The 20,126-nt window shown below is 38.3% G+C and overlaps 1 protein-coding gene across 4 annotated transcripts in view; it reads right to left on the bottom strand.

Moving 5' to 3' along the window:
* LOC311629569 (B-cell receptor-associated protein 29-like) overlaps positions 1–19,085 on the bottom strand; it is a 29,754-nt gene extending 10,669 nt beyond the window's left edge. For 2 of the 4 annotated variants that reach the window (XM_084897793.1, XM_084897791.1), the window contains exons 1-6: positions 19,035–19,085; positions 18,505–18,618; positions 13,967–14,067; positions 9,250–9,400; positions 8,019–8,154; positions 2,814–2,922 (exon numbers count right to left, since the gene is read on the bottom strand). In XM_084897793.1, coding sequence (XP_084753919.1) covers positions 2,814–2,922; positions 8,019–8,154; positions 9,250–9,400; positions 13,967–14,067; positions 18,505–18,596 — 589 coding nt within the window. In that variant the 5' untranslated portion in view covers positions 18,597–18,618; positions 19,035–19,085. Of the gene's footprint in view, positions 1–2,813; positions 2,923–8,018; positions 8,155–9,249; positions 9,401–13,966; positions 14,068–18,504; positions 18,828–19,034 lie in introns of those variants that run through there. The other 2 variants (XM_084897792.1, XM_084897790.1) reach the window with 1 other exon arrangement.
* Positions 19,086–20,126: the final 1,041 nt, after the last annotated feature.

Consider the following 20,126-nt stretch of genomic DNA (forward strand, 5'->3'; position numbering starts at 1 on the left):
AACCAAATAGGACATACTCAAACAGGTAAAATCTGCTTTTACCTCAACTTTGATTCACATTGAAGATAGCTATGCAGTCTACACTTCAAACACAGGAGCTGGCGTCTCTTGTTATCAGATTATAAACACAATGCCTATATCACCAGAGCGTTAATTTTCTCCAAACATCTGAAATGTCTCTTAAATAAATATTGTGTTATGTTAACCTAAAATAATACTGAGTTTAGAAAGTTACATCTCAGACTTGTGGAGTTGAGCTCAGGGTTGAGATGGGTAACAGGGCACACAACCTATTCCTGTCTGTCTTATTTTTATACTATCCTGCTAACAACATAAGAAAAAGGATCGTTGGCAGGTGCGAAAAAAGCAAGATTTTAAAATAATTTTTTTAACTAATAAAAGGTATTTTGAAATAGTCCTTTGCATTCTTCAGAAGGATTAACACCAATATTTTGCGTTGGGTTAAAAAAGAACATGATTTCTGTTCTGAAATGTCTAACGTCGAGGGTAGGTGATTATTAAATTTATTTTTATACAAATATTAAAACTTCTTGATCATGTTCCAAATCTTTTGGAATTGCATAAGAGCCAATAGTACCAACTATGATAAGATTTTGAAATTACGGCTACACTATCTCTACCATATATTATACCACCTTGACCAGAGAAGTAACTTATTTTTTAACTTACTACCTCTAAAGAATTTTGTGATTTACATTCTTAATTTTAAATAAGTAGAAAAGTGATTAAAATTTTAATATTGTATTAAATATCCTTTTTTTAAAAATGGAATTAGCTTTTACCTTCAGATTTTTCCATTTCAAATTCAAAGGCCCAGCCGGTATGGCGCAGGGATTGACCAGGAAGTCACAGTTCAATTCCTGGTCAGGGCACATGCCCAGGTGTGTGCTTGATCACAGTAGGGGGCATGCAGGAGGCAGCCAATTGATATTGCTCTCTCATCATTGATGTTTCTATCTCTCTCTCGCTCTCCCTTCCTCTCTGAAGTAAAAAATATATATATATATATATATATATATATATATATATATATATATATATATATATAAACCCACAAAATATCTTGATGAAGAAAACTCTACCCAAAGAATATAAATGCATAATCAATTTACAAGTTATATTATAGAGAACTTCTATTATACTGAGGCCTATTTTATTGAATTTTTATTTATTTATTTATTTATTTATTTTTACAGAAAGAAAGGATGATGGATAGAGAGTTAGAAACATTGATGAGAGAAACATTGATCAGTTGCCTCCTGCATATCCCCTACTGGGGATGTGCCTGTAATCAAGGTACATGCCCTTGACTGGAATCGAACCTGGGACCCTTCAGTCAGCAGGTCGGCCTTCTATCCAATGAGCCAAACCAGTTAGGGCCTGAGGCCAATTTTAAAAATCTAAATTTACAAATGGCATAAAGTAGGTCCTTGATTCATTCAGTCACTGAACATTTTCCAACTTATCTCCAACATAAAGTAATGGAAGAGACTACTTAAAATTGGAGAAGATCTATACATTGATCATTACTTTAACTCTGACTGACTGAGAGGTTCCCCAGTGCCTGGACATCAAGGAATAACTGTTTTGTGCAGAAATGTTCATGGGGATCAAGACACAAACTTTTAAACATAATTTCCTGGTATAACATTGGACTTGGGGTATCCAGTTTTCTGTGTTATGTGGTTGCAGGCAATAATAATTTGTTTGACTAAAAGGAAGAAAATACTATTGGAACTATTTTTAAAAAATGGCCTCAGCCATATGGTCAGTGGTTGAACATTGACCCATGCACCAAGTGGTCGCAGGTTTGATTTCCAGTCAGGGCACATGCTTGGGTTGCAGGCTCAATCCCCAGCATGGGACATGCAGGAGACAGTTGGTCCATGTCGATGTTCCTATCTCTCTCTACCTCTACCTTCCTCTCTAAAATCAATAAGAACATATTTACTAAGAGACAAAAAAATGTAAAAGAAATAGCTGCCTTCAGGAAAATGAAGTTAGGATGCTCTACCCAAGTCCTCATTGCAATGTATTTAAATGAAACATTCAAATTCTCTGCTGACATCCTGATTTTTCTTACTCTATGCCAACCCATCTGTTTCAAGGAATGCTTTCCTTATATCTGGCAGGTAAGGAATATTAGAGCTTGGGATTAGCAATATACTCACTTTAAAAATATTTTTTTTAATCCTCATCCGAGGATTTGTTTTTATTAATTTTTAGAGAGAGAAAGGGGGAGAGAGAAACATCAATGTGAGAAACACGGATCAATTGCTTCTTATACACACTGGATTAGGATCAAACTGCAACCTGGGTATGTGCCCTGACCAAGAATCAACCCGCAATTCTGTGGTGTACAGGATGACACTCCAACGAACTGAGCCACCCGGAACCAGGGCAGCAATATACTGTCTTATAACCAAAACTGTCCACCTGTGATCACTTCTTTTAAAGGAGCGATGTACTATGATGGAAGAATGTGATTTATTTTCCAATAATGTGTTTACAACCAACTTTTTAGGAACATAGCTCTTTTGCTAAGGTAAGAACATCTGTATTTACAACACAGATCTGAAACACCTACATGTTTTTCTGTATAACACAGCATGTTTCTCTTGGCTGAAACAATGTTTTATCTTCATATTTGAGCAGAACTTATAAATAGGTCGCTCGTGGTATTTCAGTCAGAAGAACTATTTAGCCATTAGATTTGTTTTAGGGAAAACAGTGAAGTGTAACAGCATAAAATATCATGCTCTTTCAGCTTTGGCACATGCACACCAAGTTACCATCTTTAGTTTTCTTTAATTCCGTTTTCAGTTTTTCCTTGTCTTCTACCAGTTTTTTATTTTCTGCTTCCAAAACGTGTTCGTCTTCCTTGTTACCGCTTTTCAAGAGCTATCAGAAAAGAGAGTTATAGAAATGGCTTAGATTGCAATAGCCAGACATTCTTCCAGGAAATGGTCTGAGTAGTGTATTTAAATTATTGATCTTTATTTTATTTTTTGTCTTTTTAAGTATTTTGTAATTTTCTACAATGGAATTCTGCTAACATAAACTTAGCATTTGGCAAACACAAATAAATTTCTTCTTACAATGGTTAAAATCTCTGAAATGAAAATAAGAGGTTCTGGTTGGGCTATGGTTAAAATTGTATTTTCAAAAATATGTAGGTAAATAACATGCATATCTTTTTATCAATTAAATGTAATGAAAATCTAAGTTTAAAAAAACACAGTTCTAAGGCTATTAATTGGGAGATCATTATATTCCAGTTACAGAGCTGCCTACTCAGACTATCTTTAAAAAAATACTTATTGTTGTAAGTATTACATATGTCTCCCTTTTCCCCCACATTGGTCTTTTCTAGCCTACCCTGCCCCATACGCCAGGCTCAGACTATTTTTATAAAGCTGGATTTGTAAGAGAAGAATATAATGTTGTCAGGGGGATGTGGGTAAGTAGAAAATGAAAAGGCTATCTCTATGCTTGGAAAATTCTATAGAATTTTCATTGACCAGTCTCCAAATTAATTTTATTCAGTTAATCCTTTATGATGCTCTTCATATTTTAAAATCTATTCTGGCTTTTAAAATGTTTACTTTATGTTTCTAGCCTATCCTTTCTAGGCAAGAAAAATTAAAATCTGAATAGTACGGTAAAATATCTGACTAAAATAAAAACATAATTGTGTGAAGGCCTGGGGTGAGGTGAGAACCAGGTAGAAGGGGACAATGGGGGGAAATGGGGAACATCTGTAACACTCTCAATAAAGATAAATGTAAAAAATATAAAAACCTTAAAAAATAAATAAAATAAAAATATAATGGAGTAAAAATTTATGATCTCTATGTCTGGATGGAAACTACCATTGTTAATAGACTAAGAAGTTAACATTGTAAAGAAATTTAAGTTACCAAGAGAGGATATTAATATTTGAAAGATAAATTATGTACACACTGTCATGGATTATTTGACTAACGTGCAGCAACCTGATATTGACAGTGTCCTTAGGTGAAAAAGCAACAAAGGATAATTTGAAACAGAATGACATAAAAAAGAATTTCTATTGCAGATGGTTCCTTTTCTAATGTAAGCTGGTATATTCAACAAACAAAATGTTCTACTGAGCACTGACTACATGCACATTTTTACAATAGTAGGGTTATAAAGGATAAAAATGTAAAATAAATATGATCCCTGCTCTCAGGTAACTTCAATTTAGTGAAAAGGATGAGACATGAGCATATTGTAGCACAAGATCAAATACACTACTTTTGTGTTATAAGAGAGATTAGGAGGCTCAGGAGGAATTAAAGTTCTTCTAAGTATTATATAAGCCCAGGAAATTGTTTTTTTAGAAGAAGACTGAAATACACACTATAACAGAAGACTTTTACTTTCAAAATTTAAAAAAAAATAAAGAGCAAAAATAAGACCAAAATGTAACAACTTAATCAATAGAAATTTTAAAAAAGACCACAATTTTTTTCTTCAAATCTCTATGAATTTGTTGCCCATATTAAAATTCGTTGTTGCTTCACTACTTTTAGGTTACAGAGTCTCCAGTAATTGGAAGGGAACCATGGAGTTGTGGGAATGTTTATTACACTGACTGCTTAAATTATTATGCCATTTACTTGGGAAAGTTGGATTTGTGCTGGTCTTGTAAATAAGCTTTCATTACTGCACCTGTAAACTTGTCCAAACTTATTATGTGTGACTTGATGCTAGAGAAATTGAAATATGAAATTCAACAGCTACCAGCTACAATAATGCATGTGTTCACTATCCTACATACCTTATCCCATCTTGGTTAAAGGACTGGGGGAAAAAACTAAGTAACAAAAGTGATGGGACTTTACTTCTAACTAATTTTTTAAAGCAATTAAAATTGATTGGTCTTTCATAATGATTTCATTCAATTAACTGAATATCAGAACACAAAAGGGTCTTAGGCACAATCTGCAAGTCATAATAGGCTAGCATACAAGCGGAGGGACAAAACAACGAGGTTAAGAGTAGATTCTTAGTTTTATCACTTGGTGGAATGATTTTTGTGCAAGTCACTTACCATGTTTGTACCTCCCCTTCTTCGTATATAAAATGCACATAATAACAGTATCAATCTCATGGGGTTATTGCACAAATTAAGAGTTAATACCTCACCGTAAAGCATTTGAAGTGATACCTGGCACCTGTTAGCTATTATTTATGACCGTGAGGCCCATGCACATGAGGTGACTTGCCCTAAGTAACAATGCTCATTATTGGTAGAGTTGGGACTAGTACCTAAGTCTCTTGGATCCCAGGGTAATATACTTTCCATTAGGTAATGTGTCTCTGATAGAGAATGAAGAGGTGTTTTAGCAATTTTATCCTTCTTTAACTAGTATTTAAAAACCTACATGAAGGAAATACCTTGAAATAAAAGTCATCTTTGACATTCTGACTTCAGGTCTTTCTTGGTCACTTAGATGCACTTTGGGCACTGACAGAGTTTATGTCCAGCTCAGAGACTTTCTCTCCACTATGTACGAATTTTAGCCCAGCATACCTGTGTATCTCTAATGATCTCAGACCACTGATTGGGTCAGAGATATGCAGGAAGCAGGGAACTAGGACAGCATGGAACCAAAAGGAAGAAAAACAACAAAAGAAAGAAATTGTGGGGGATCAAAGAATCAGTAGTCCTAAATAAATCTTCCTTGCAATAGTAACTGGGTCTGAAAACAATTCCAAAATGTTTTGAGGAAGATGCTTTCTTTGAAGGACAAGACTAATTTAAGTACATTAATTATCATGTATATAAGAAAAATAATGGTACCAAAACTTTACAAAACAATTTACATTTCCTTAGAGCTGAAGAGAAGGAAGCAAATAACTAAAGAATAATAGTAGTAGTTACAACTCATCAATCTGACATGATGGGCATAATGTTAAGTCAATATAGGCACACGGTTAGACTACAAAGACAAGGCTGTGTACTGTGAGGTTAGCCTTCATATTAATTAAAGCTTTGAAGATTTTGTTTTCTTTTTACCACGGGGAAACAAGATCAAATGATAGAAAATGAAGCAAATAATATTAAGGTACAAAATGAGGCTCATTCTGTTACTAAAACAGTCCCCAAAAGGCAAAAATAACCGATAGCTTGCTTTTATATTCAGAAATCAACAGCTTGACTTCCCAGACCTATATTTACTACAGAGGGAAATTTACATGACATCTGTGAATCAATCAATGCCTTTTAAAACAGAACAAAACAGAGAAAAAAATAAACTGATGGTTATTCTCTAAAAGTTTCCTTAAAAGATGCTGAGTACAATCTAAGAAACAGCTTTTAATTCTATTTCTATAAAAATACCTTTTTGACTCTGGTGTGGCTCAATTGGTTGGAGTGTCTTCCCATACACCAGTGGTCAGCAAATTCATTAGTCAACAGAGCCAAATACCAACAGTACAACGACTGAAATTTCTTTTGAGAGCCGAAAACAGGCTTCTGCGCATGGGCCACCAAGTTCCAATCGCACTGCACGTGCGCGCCCGCATGTGGTATTTTGTGGAAGAGCCGCACTCCAGGGGCCAAAGAGCCGCGTGTGGCTCTGAAGCCTCAGTCTGCCAATCACTGCCACACACTAAAAGGTTGTGAGTTCAATTCCCAGTCAGGGAACAAACCTAGGTTTTGGATTCAGTCCCCAGTTGGGGTGTGTGCAGGAGGCAACCAATTGATATTTTACTCTCACACCAATCTCTCTCTCTCTCTCTTAAAAAAAAATCAATTAAAAAACAAAACAAAAAAACTTTAGCCAAAACTGGTTTGGCTCAGTGGATAGAGCACAGGCCTGCAGACTGAAGGGTCCCAGGTTCAATTCCGGTCAAGGGCATATACCTTGGTTGTGAGCACATACCCAGTAGGGGGTGTGGAGGAAGCAGCTGGTCAATGTTTCTCTCTCATTGATGTTTCTAGCTCTCTCTCCCTCTCTCTTCCTCTCTGTAAAAAAATCAATAAAATATATATATATTTTAAAAACTTTAAAAACATATACCTTTCTGTTGTAGTGAAATAAGGTAGACATCAACAAATGTAAAAGAGGGTTTTGAGTAGGTGACCATGATACTGCAGCACCAAGCAGAATTTTTTGAAATGTGTTTTGACTTATTTAATAGGTTTTAGAAAGCTTTATATTGTACTCTGCAATGCCTAACTCATTTAGATTTGATGAAGGGTGGTGCTCATACTTCTTTCTACAAGAGGCTAGGCTTTAGGACTTGGATAAGGATTTGAATTCTCTGTTACTATTTTTTACATAACTACGACTTGGTCTAACATATAATTGTTTGCATTTCATTAATCTACGATAAGAAAATAATCTTATTGCATTATTTTAGGAATACTTTCTTTGAGAAAATCTGTTTTGCATCTGATTGGTTCCACTGATTCTTTTTACTGAAAAGCAGATTAGCAAAACATGGGGCTTAATCTGAACCGAAAACCACTTACATATGAGATCTGAGTTCTAAATTTTAAACTTAAGAAAAAAAAAAATGCCCAAAGTAATTTCGTATCTTTCCTTTTTTCCTTGTTCTTCTTTTTCTCCCTCCCCATCCTCCACCCCGCAAGCTCTTCGGCCTCAGAGGGAGTGTTCAGGGGCCCCGGACATGGAGATATTCTCCCTTCCCATCTAAATGGTTATTTAAAACAAAAACAAAAACAAACAAACAAAAAAAACATTTTTATTGATTTCGGAGGAGAGGAAAGGAAAGGAAGAAGTTGATTGGCTGCCTCCTGCATGCCCCTTACTGGGGATTGAGCCCAACCCAGGCATGTGCCCTTGACTAGAATCAAACCTGGGAGCCTTCAGTCCACAGGCAATGCTCTAACTACTGGGAAACACCAGCCAGGGCAAGCAAATGCTCTTTTTAAAAAACAATATGCCACCCCTTGGGAATATTAACATTTACGCAGATTTTAAAAAAGAAAACTTAAATACCTGTTTTAGTTTTTCATTCTCTTTCATTAATTTCCTGGCATCCTCGTTAGTACTTTCTATTTGACTTTTAAGTACTCCTTTGTTTGACAGTTCATTTGCCAGCTGAGTAATAAGGATAACCAGGCGTCTCAATACTCTAAGAAAATGAAAACGAAAATGTGAAAATACATATTCTTGGTCAAACAACTTTCATTTAGGTATGGTGGTGGAGAGAGATGGTGATTAGAGAGGACATAGTAGTATTTAAAAAAAAATTCCAAGTCTTCCAGTCAAAACATGCCTTTGTCTCATTCATTTAGAATCTTTGATAGAAGACTAGCATTTGGAATATAGGTTCAATGGTACTTAGTAATTTAATAATTTTCTTTGTAGAGGCCTCTAGCCAGGAGGAGCAGAAACAGCATTTCAGACAGTGTGGCAGGGCCAGTAAGAAGTCCCCCCCTACTCCCCAGTTCAAAATTTGCTATTTAAAGAGGACCGTATGAGACTGGTCATGTCCTGAAACTGCTCATTCACATTTATGGGTAACTCCCATGGTTAGAAGTAGTAACCAGTATCTTCAATTATTCACTCAACAGACATTTCCTCAGGAACTGCTAAGTGTGAAGCACTGTTTTGGGCCCTGAGAACATAGCGAGAACTGAGACAAAGTCCCTGCTCTCAAAAGTTTAGGTTCTATTTGGAGAGGCAAGAGTTAAAATGACAAGAATGAATGATACTCAAAAGAAAAGTATATATACATTCTATGGGAGTGTGCAAGAGGAGGCCTGCTTACTTTGGGGGAGTGATGGTCACAGTTGCTTCCTTTAGGAAGAGACTGAAGGATGAAAGGTTAGCCAGGGAAAGAGGGAAGAGAGAAAGGAAAAACAGGTGTGAAGACCCTGTGAAGTAGGAAGAAGCTGGGGACATTATTAATAAATAAATATTCCTTGCAAGAATGAACGAACGAACACTGGAGGTCAGTGTGGGAGAATGTGGTGTACATGTCAGAGATCAGTATGAGACAAGGCTCCAGAGAGGAGAGGGGCCAGATCATGCAGGGCTTATTAACCTTTCAAACCTACAAGCTATAATTACACATTGCTTGCTATTTATTTGGGTATATAGTTTGAATGCTTTTTTGAAGATGTTAGTATACTAGATATTATAGAAAAAATCTATAGTGTTGGTTAAAAAATGAGAAACATAATTTATATTTTTAAATTGTATGTGTGTGGGTTTTTTTACTTACAGCCAAAAAAATAATGAAAATCCAGAAATGTAAAGATTTCTTTGAGACCTAAAAAGTTTCATCTGGGTATGTTCATGGGCACCAGGTCTGCTGGTTGAGCTCTTTTCAATGACAGCAGTAGAGGAGTATTTCCTTACTTCTCTCACAGCATCTATTAGAGACAGAGAAAACATTACTTTTAACAATATAAAATTAACCTTTGCCAGTGTGACTCAGTTGGCTGAGTGTTGTCCCATGCACTGAGAGATCAATAGTGCGATTCCCAGTCAGGGCGCATGCTTGGGTTGCAGGCTCGATCCCCAGTAGGTGTGCAGGAGGCTGCCACCAATCTATGTTTCTCTCCTCTCCCTTCATCTCTCTCTAAAATAAAATAAAATAAGATAAAATAAAATAAAATAAAATAAAAAATTCAATAAAACACATTAAAAACTAAAGGAATATAAAATTATAATTAAAATGGGAAGCAGTTTTAAAATAACTAACCTAACTTTTATTTTATTTTTATTTTTTTAAAATATATTTTATTGATTTTTACAGAGAGGAAAAGAGAGGGATAGAGAGCCAGGAACATCAATGAGAGAGAATCATCAATCAGCTGCCTCCTGCACACCTTCCACTGGGGATGTGCCCGCAACCAAGGCACATGCCCTTGACCGGAATCGAACCCGGGACCTTTCAGTCCACAGGCCGACGCTCTATCCACTGAGCCAAACCAGTTTCGGCCTACCCTAACTTTTAAATGATGGACTTTAGGTAGGGGCTGTTTTGTCTTTTCCTCTACATATTTGGGGAGGATACCATGCTCAAAACAGATGATCTGTACATGGATACTAGTGGTAAACCTTGAGGGCATTTTTGTTTTTTACTATTCATCTAGGCCTCATCATCATTGTACCATCTCTCATCTTTAGCTACACTGAAAACTATTATCCTTTATTCTTTCTATCCCTAATGGTTCACTAAATTTTAGTCTATTGACAATAACATAGGTCATATTCCACTACAATCCTACTTCTCTTACCATACTAACATTTTACGATATCTGTCATTTTGTAGATAGTTTCCTTTGCTGTGCAGAAGCTTTTTAGTTTCATGTAGTCACACTCACTGATTTTCGCTTTTGTTGCCTTTGCTCTTGGTGTCAAATCCAAAAAATCATTGCCAAGACATTTACCACCTATTATTTCTTCTAGGACTTTTATGGTCTTAGGTCTTAAGTCCAAGTCTTTAATACATTTTAAATTAATTTTTAAATTTTTATTTTTCAATTACAGGTTACATTTAATATTATTTTGTATTAGTTTCAGGTGTACATTAAACTAATTTTTGTATGGTGTAAGAGAGTGGTCCGGTTTTCCCAACACCATTTATTGAAGAGCTTGGCCTTTCCCCATTGCATATTCTTGGCTCTTTTGTCATAAATTAATTGAACATATATCTTAAATTTTCTATATCTATTAGGATTCATTTGGTAAATTATATTTTTCTGCAAAATTACCCATTTTATTAACGTTTTCCATTTGTTTGCATATAAGTATATAAGGTAGCTTTAAATTATCTTTTAAAAATTTCCTTGGTTTTAATAGTTATTTCCATTTTGTCATTTCCCAGATTGCCTCAACAATATAGTAAGAGCATTCTAAGCACTAAAATATAACTAAAAACACAAACAAAATAGTAATTATGAATTATTCTGAGCAGGACAGAGGAACCAAATAGTACTTCAAGGGCCATTATGCTTGTGACTCACCTTCCTTCAAAATTAAATGGAAGTAACACTCCTGGATTCATTACACAGAAATGCTGAAAATTAACGAATAAAGCCAAAGAAGTTTATAAATGTGGTTGGTCACATAAAGCCACCCACAGAATGAATCACCTGTATAGTAACTAGGAGACTATGTCTGAAAAGAAGAATGGGGGCCATGATAAGGTGAGGTTTTGGCGTATAGTCCATTTTCTATAAGCCATGTGGAGAGAATCTTTTTTGGGTCATTTGTGGAAACTTCCTGGGATGAATTTCTACTGACGCTAAACATACCCCTGGGTGTTTTGCTTCCCTTCTGCCTATTCTCAACTGCGAAACACACAGGTGCACATCCACTTTTGAGTTGGTATTGGCTCTAGGAATATAAACATCTTGTAATGATTACCTTACTGAAGACAAGCAACAAGAAAAATGAAATAAATTCCAAAGTAAAACATAAATTAAGCTTGAGTAACTAGTTTTGCATTATTTACGCCACTGTCACTCTAGTGACAAGAACACTGGTTGATGTACTTTCCTTATGTTACCGCATTTAAACCTTCCAGCCCTTCAGGGAAGTAAATGTTCTTACCCTATTCTCAGATGTACACACTGGGGCTTAAAAGTAAGTCCCTATCTGCCTGCCTTTGCCATCCATGGCTTCCTTCTTCTCTGGGAATTTCACACTCCGCCCACAGATGTGAGCTACAGCCAACAGTCATGATTTGGGATTCAGAAACGGCTGCCAAGTGGACACAACAGGGACACTTCAGTTCCTACAAGTTCCTACTTGGAATCTGGCTTCCTCCCTTCCCTGGCTTGCTCTGAAACAGCTGCATATTTTACTATCAAACCCCCTTCTTGCTCAAGTGAGTTCAAATTGGTTTCTGATAAAATAAACCATGACTAAAGCTTCCCTTCCTTATACAGGTATGTGGCAGCTCTCATTAGAAATTCTTGTGATAATTTTAGAATTAGATCTCAAAACACTTTAGAGCTAGGAAAAGCTGCAGAGACCATCTCCTCTCCCTTCACATTGCAAATAGAGAAACCGGATTCAGAGGAAATGCCATTCCAAAGGACATTCAGTTGGCTGGTGGCAAAGTGAGATCTGTTTTCCTTATTGTTTACTCACTTAGTGTTACTCTGGAGATTAAATCGATAACATGAACAATAATGTACCATGAGACAAATGCTGACATTTCGAATGAGGCAGAAATCCATTCACATCCTCATGCAATTACCTAGTCATACCCTCTCAGTTGGTCCCAGGCCTATTAAAAGGATTCCGTTTCAGAGGCTGGTGTTATGGCATGTAGGAAACATTTTCTCACAAAACAGTGACATATGTGGTGGTTATGGTTCCAGGTTGGCCCTTCTAAAACTTAACCTGAAACACAACACTCTTGGGGAATTCTGAGGGAAAACATACTCTGCAGTGTGTATTAAAAGCTGAAGTGCCAGCCCTGGCTGCGTAGCTCATTTGATTAGAGCAGTGGTCAGCAAACCTCAGCTCACGAGCCGCATGTGGCTCTTTGGCCCCTTGAGTGTTCTAACGCCACTTCTTCAAAACAGACTCACCCAGGCCGAAAACCGACTTCTGTGTATGGGCCATGAAGTTTCAATCACACTGTACGTGTGCGCTGGCATGTGGTATTTTGTGGAAGAGCCACATTCAAGGGGCCAAAGAGCAGCATGTGGCTTGAGAGCCGCGGTTTGCTGACCACTGGGTTAGAGCGTCATCCCAATAAGCCAAGATTGTGGGTTTGATCCCTGGTCAGGGTACATGTAAGAAGCAACCAATGAATGCATAATTAATGGAACAACAAATCGATTTCTTTCTCTCTTTAATTAGTCAATACATTTTTTTTTTTAAAAAAGCTTAAGTGCCAAGAAGTAGCTGGGAGGTCAGAAAAGTTACTTAATTCTCTAAGCTCAGCTACTTCTTCTACAAAATATAATTATTTAGACTCAAGGAATTTCTGGTTTGACAAGAATCTTAAGGGTTTACATCTAATATCTAAGATACCTGTTATCATGAAAATTTCAAACATGCTGAAAAACTGGTATAATAAACACCCATATTTCCACCACCTAGATTCAATAATTGCCTTTTCCCGTATTTGCTTTATCTGTCTTAATTTTTTTGACATTTGAAATTAATTTGAAAATATCATGACACTTGTAATATTTTAGCATGTAGTTTCTATAAATAAGGACATATTCCTGTGACAGGTGTTGGTAAACTTCTGTAAAGGAGCAGATAGTGAATGCTTTTGGCCATATGCTGTGTCTGCTGCAACTACTGTACTCTGTAGTTGTCCATGGAAACATGCATAGACAATACTTAGACAAAGGGGCACGGTTATATTCCACTAAAACTTTAATTTCCAAAATTGGCGTTTGTTCTGCAGACTATAGGTTACTAACTTATGCTATCTAACAACACTGGTATCACAATAAGGTTAACAAAAATTCCCCAATATTCTCTAACCATCAGTCCATATTCAAATGTTTGCAGTAGTCCTTAAATGTCCGTGTTGTAGTTGTTTTTTAAACAGAATCCAATCAAGAGTCACAATCTGCATCTAAGCCTTCTTTTGAGGGCCTAGTGATTCTATTCCTCTATGCCTTCCTGACAGCTAAGGCCCTGGTGCCTAGGACACCACAGTTAGAAAAGGTTATATAGCTGGTATCTCTGAAAAGGGATATATATTGGTATATTTAAATCTCCAAACAACTTAAAAGAGGCCAAGAACCACTGTACTCTGTTGAAATTTATGCTTCAGTATATATAATAGTAATATTAACTGTCTATTTACAAATATCAGTATCTACTCTATTATGTTATCGATATACTATACAAAGTCAACTGTGTATCAATAGCAACACCAACTTAATTAATTAAAAAACACTGAATTCATTAATAAAAATTAGAGTAAGCTCATTCAAAGGAGGAATAGTACTTACCTAGAAACAGGACAATCAATAGGACTATAATAGAAAGAAAAGCCTTGTTCCAAAAAGTTGCAATTTTACCCCAGACATTAAATGAAAAAATCTTCTGCCATCTGAAAAGCAATACAATTACATTAGGTATTAAAAATATCAAAATAATGTTTTGAAGTATTTTCTGAATACTGAATTGACATTTGGTAATTATGTAGTAAGTAAAAAGAATAACAAAAATTTATTTTTATGTCATATCAGAGCATTATTATTTTTAAAAATATATTTTATTAATTTTTCACAGAGAGGAAGAGAGAAGGATAGAGAGTTTGAAACATCCATGAGAGAGAATCATCGATCAGCTGCCTCTTGCACACCCCCTACTGGGGGTGTGCCTGCAACCAAGGTACATGCCCTTGACCAGAATTAAACCTGGGACCTTTCAGTCTGCAAGCCGATGGTCTATCCACTGAGCCAAACCAGTTTCGGCTATATCAGAGCATTATTAATTCATAAGACCATCTCATAAAATAAAGAACTTCTTCCAAATTTAATAATAACCTGACATTTGATTATCTTCTGTCTGGTATCTTAAATGTTATACAGTGAAAATAACTTAAAGGCAAGACTAATGATTAAAATCTCAAAAAAAAATTATTATAGTAAAATGTTATATTGCTGATAGAAGCTACCACTTGGTAATAACTCAGAAATAACAAATATTGGTGCAACAATTAGCAACATTTGAGGTGTGAGGGGTCCAACTCTCTAAACTATTTATTTTTTAAACTATTTTTACAGAGTACAATTTAACATTTATCCCAAGTAATGTTAAATGTTAAATGACTTTCCCTACTTTTATCAGAAATTTCAATAATCATTGAGGTATTACATACACATAGCAAAGTATAAAAATCCTATACAATAAAGAGGTAATATGCAAATTGACCCTCACCCACTAAGACGGCCACCCCCACATTGTCACATGATGGCCACTCCACATTGTCATAAGATGGCCACCACAAGATAGCTGCCCCCACATCATCACAAGATGGGTGCCCCCACATCCTCAGAAGATGAGTGTCCCCACGTTGTCACAAGATGGCTGGCAGGAGAGGGCAGTTGGAGGTGACCAGGCCTGCAGGGGAGGGCAGATGGGGGTTATTGGGCTTGCAGGGGAACAGTTAGGTGTCAATCATGCTGGCAGGGGAGTGGTTAGGTGTCAATTAAGCCAGCAGGGGAGTAGTAGGGGTGATCAGGCTGGCAGGGGAGCAGTTAGGGACAATCAGGCAGGCAGGTGAATGATTAGGAGCCAACAGTTCCAGACTGTGAGAAGGATGTTCCCCGAAGGGTCCCAGATTGAAGAGAGTGCAGGCTGGGTGAGGGACACCCCTCCAGTGCACGAATTTCATGCACTGGGCCACTAGTCTTAAATATATGGCTTGATGAATCTATACATAAATACATATATATGCATACACCCATGTAGTTACCACAGTCAAGATTTAAACGTAGAGGAAATAAAATGGGGTAATAAATATTCTAGAATGGATGAATTAAAAAGTATAAACAAAGACATAGAGGTAAGAATGTATGGATTATAAATGACAAAAAGTGACAAAGTAACATCACGCAATTGAAACGGTAACAAACTTTGCACAGAACATTTAAAATGAATAACATGTTTACTGATTCCAAAGATATATATACATATCTATATATACCTATATATATATCTGTCTATATCTATCTATATCTATATCTATATCTATATCTATATGTAAATGCCTAAGTGACTATTACAACTGGCTGATTGAATGACTAGTCGACCGGTGGCTATGATGTGCACTGACCACCAGAGGGCAGATGCTCAAAGCAGGAGCTGCCCCATGGTGCTCAGAGCAATCCCACAGCCAACATCCTGTGGTCCCTCCCCTTTGGCCGGCTGACCCCAATAGGCCCTGATTGCCAGCCAGGTCAAGGGACCCCACCTGTGCACGAATTTGTGTACCAGGTCTCTAGTGTATATATAATAAACATGTAAATAAACTTAAAACACAGCTTTTTAAAAAGTTTTACTTTAAGGTTATGACAAATTATTAATGAGTTTTGAAAACAACTCTAAGTAATAACTTGAAGTTGGTGGGGAGAGGAAGACTAATAAAAGTTTAAGTGGGTTTTTTTTGTCTCTGTTTCAATTTCAAAAATGCTATTTAAATTTTACACGATAAAAACTTCATATTTTTAGAAGGAGAACATAAGTGGCAAATACCTTGGTCAAGGTCCAGATGAAAATTCACATTTCAAGGGCCAGTGTTAAAAGGAAACATAACTACAGGGAACAACTAGCAGTTTATACTAACACTGAATTCAAGGAACAGTTAATAATCGCTACCATATATTGAGTCCTTGCTATACTGTGATTCTAAGCATTTTTACATGTTTTAGCTAATTTTATGACCACAATCACTATATAAGGTGGATACCAGTACTACCTCCATTTTATAAATGGGGAAACTGACCAGAGATGCTAAATCACTTGTCCAAGATCTTGGAATAACTTGTACAGTTGGGATATAAACCCAAGCACTCTGACCTTTGAGTATATGTCTAACTAGTGGGTTATATGAGAAAAGAATGGAGAGCCAAATGAAATAAAGATTGAAGCCTTTGAAGATTATGGTGAGCCCTGGACAGTGTGGCTCAGTTGGTTGGGCACTGTCCGACGCACCAAGCGACTGCCGGTTAGATTCCTGGTAAGGGCCAATGATGTGTCACTCTCACATCACTGTTTCTCTCTCTTCCTCTCTCTCTCTAAAAGTCAATAAAAGATCTTTTAAAAAGATTATGGTGATACACATATAAAAGATATAAAGATGGAGATGCACTCAAAGGACATTATCATAAATGGTATGTGTACAAATATACCATATTTCCTCATGTATAAGAAGGTATATTTATATAATGTATGCATCTATTTACACACCTATCAAATAGCTACTTGATCAGGATGGGGAAAAATTATACTTGGCAGGAAGAAAAAGATCCAAAATTTATGGTCATTTTGATGGAGAAAAATATAAAATGACAAAAATATTTTTTTGCAAGTCCTTGCTACTATTAGCAAGAAAGCTCAACAGGATGTTACTGAGGATTAGAAACAAAATCAAGCCTGGCCTACATGGCTCAGTGGTTGAGCATCGACCTATGACCCAGATCACAGTTCCATTCCCAGCCAGGGCACAAGCCTGGGTTGCAGGCTCAATTCCCTATACAGGGCATGCAGGAGGCAGGTGATCAATGATTCTCTTTCATCATTGATGTTTCTCTCTCTCTCTTTCTCTGCCTTCCTCTCTGAAATCAATAAAACTTCATAAAAAGCAAAGAAACCTAATCAAGATGATGACGGATAGGTAGGATGGAGTAGAAAGAGCACTAGACTGAAAGCTAGATCTTTGTTTGGAATCTTCAAGGACCACCTTCCTTATAGATAATTGGATTGGATACAATTATCCCTAAGGCCTCTTCCTACAGTATGATTCAACATCTTTTCTTTAATAAGAAAAAAGTGACGCTATCACTGGCAAAGACTGCAGTGAGTAGAAATCCAAGGAGGTAAGAAACAAGGTCAGCGTTGTAAAAGACGACCTGAACCCTGAGCAGAGGTAAAAAACGTGCTTACGTCTCTTCCAGTCATGGGATCTTAACTAAAAACGCCAGTGGGTCATCTTTAGGATTTCATTGATGCGAGATTTTCTTTCATGCCATGAGCAGGAACCAATGTGCTGTAACATTTTTATGACAAGTATATTTCATCATTCATACTAGCAAGTTTCTGGATCTACAACTAAACTCTCAACAAATGGATTATTATCACAGGGTAAAATGAGGCAATGCTTCAATGAAAATGGTCAGCAAAGACCTCAGAAGGTCCTTTCCTAAGGAACTAACGCTAATGTATGGCTCGGATACTTTTCATAACCAGCACTTTTAACATATACTCGTCAATTCTGTGTGTGTGTGTGTGTGTGTGTTTTTGTGTGTGTGTGTGTGTGTGTGTGGTGGGAGGGGGGGAAGTAGTGAAATTTCAATTAAGCATTAAGGAAACTACTAATTGGTTACATAGGCCAAAACTAATATTGGCTCAAGTTTCTCCATTGACCTTGGCCCCAGTGGGACACTGCCGCACCCTTTGACCCATCTGCCTTCATTCAGTTCGCTCTTCCAATTCTGGGCCATGAAACAAAGGTGGAATCTGTGGCAAGACAGGTGTGAAAAGTATAACCTTTTATTCTATCTGTAATCAACAGAAACCAAAGGACTTGCCCTTTTCCTTTTAGAAGGGAGGTGAGAAAGCTAATTCATTTGTTCCGTGTAACAAAGTTTCCTATAGTGCTATTTTAATATTCTATATCATTTGTTCCTTTAGAGTTTATTTGGAAGGACACCTTTTATACCATCAGCACTCAAAACTTTAAAATCTTAAGAAGAAAAAAAAATGTTTCGTATCACACTCAACAGCCCATGTGGATTCCTGGGACCAGGTGGAGGTTTCCTACCTCTGAGGAGGAATGAAAGGCAGACAGAAGAGCAAAATGAGTCCTATTTCCGCGTACAGGAAGCTGGCCACTGCGGTCCACTGGAGGGTCATCTTTTCTTTTCTCTCTTCTCACCTAAACGGAGAAGCACTCATCTTACTGGGCTGCCTTTCCGCGAAAACGGGGTGCCCGGCCCCCAGGGCGCAGTGCTTCCGTCCCGGGAGGGGACGGGGTCCCCCAAGAGGAGGCGCCGGCGCCGGCCCCGGGCCGGAGGGGGAGCAGAAGGGGGCCGCCCGGCCCCCGAGACCAGTTTTTCCTCCGCCTCCGCCTCCACCTCCGCCTCCGCCTCCACCTCTATCTCTACCTCCGCCTCCCCAACGCCAGCTCCCCGCGGCCCGCGCTGGGGAGGGGCCTGCGACCGATCGGCGGACACGGGATCGACGGGCCGGACAGGGCCAGCCCCCCGGGCCCAACCGCCGCGCCCCCGCGCCCCGCCGGCCGGGCGCCCCCGCCCCGGGAGGAGGCCCGCGGCCCGGCCCGCCCGGCCTTACCCCGCCGGCCGCCGCTCCGCTCCGTGGGCGCCGCCGACGTCACACGCCGCGCGGGGAGGAGGGAGGGCGGGAGGGAGGGAGGGGCGCCACACCCCGCGCCGCCGGCCGTCCGCCCGGGCCGCACGCTCCCCGCCCACCCCGCCCCGGGTGCGGGGCCCCGCGGGGTCCGGGCGGCGCGAAGGCGAGGATGAGCCATGTTAGGCTTCTCATTGGTGATGGGATCAGAGGAAGACAGACTTTTCTCTATGGGTGCTCCAGGCTCCCGATGTCTAAAAGTGTGGTTTAGGGGCGCAGGGGTCCTTAGGCGACGTTTTCTGATGGAGTTTGGGGGGTGAGGGGGGTGGAGGGGAGGGTTAGAGAGGGTAGGACAAATGCTGTGAGCACGTTTAAAACGGACTCCTTTTCTCTCCAGGCTGTTTAGGATAGAATGGTTTCACTGTCCAGAAATAAGTTGTAGTTCAATAGAAGGGTTGGGATTGGGTTAGTTGAGCATCGTTTTGTTCTTCTGGGTCCGCGGGACAGTGGAAACATATCGTATTTTTCGGACCATAAGACGCACTTTTTTCCCCCCAGAAGTGGGGGGAAAAAGTCCCTGCGTCTTATGGTCCAAATATAGCCTACACATATACTGTAAAAAAAAAGGTTTTTTACTTGCCCGGCTGTGTGGTCTCTGTGTGCTTGCCCGGCTCTAAAATGGTTCTAAATGCTGCTGTTTACAGGGTTGATTACATGTGTTTATGACTGTGATGTTGGGTTTTAATGCACATAAAATATTTTTGGACACTATATGTTTCAGAATCTTTTTTTCTTCATTTCCCCTCTCTAAAAACTGGTGCGTCTTATGGTCCGGTGCGTCTTATGGTCCGAAAAATACGGCACTTTGTGTTTTACTGCGCTTGTCCGTGGGCTGGGGAGAGGCAATCAGCGTTAGGATGCTTGGAGACTGGTAGGAAAGGGAAACTATAGAGGCATGGGTATATCTTTCTGTTACCATTTCCCAGGGTTGTATTATATTTGTGTTTTAAAATGTTAAGTATTTATTACCATTTTTAAAACTTTCAGTTACAGTTGACATACAGTGTTTTGTTAGTT

Source organism: Pipistrellus hanaki, assembly GCF_964339955.1.
Source record: "Pipistrellus hanaki genome assembly, chromosome: 10".
Lineage (NCBI taxonomy): Eukaryota > Metazoa > Chordata > Mammalia > Chiroptera > Vespertilionidae > Pipistrellus > Pipistrellus hanaki.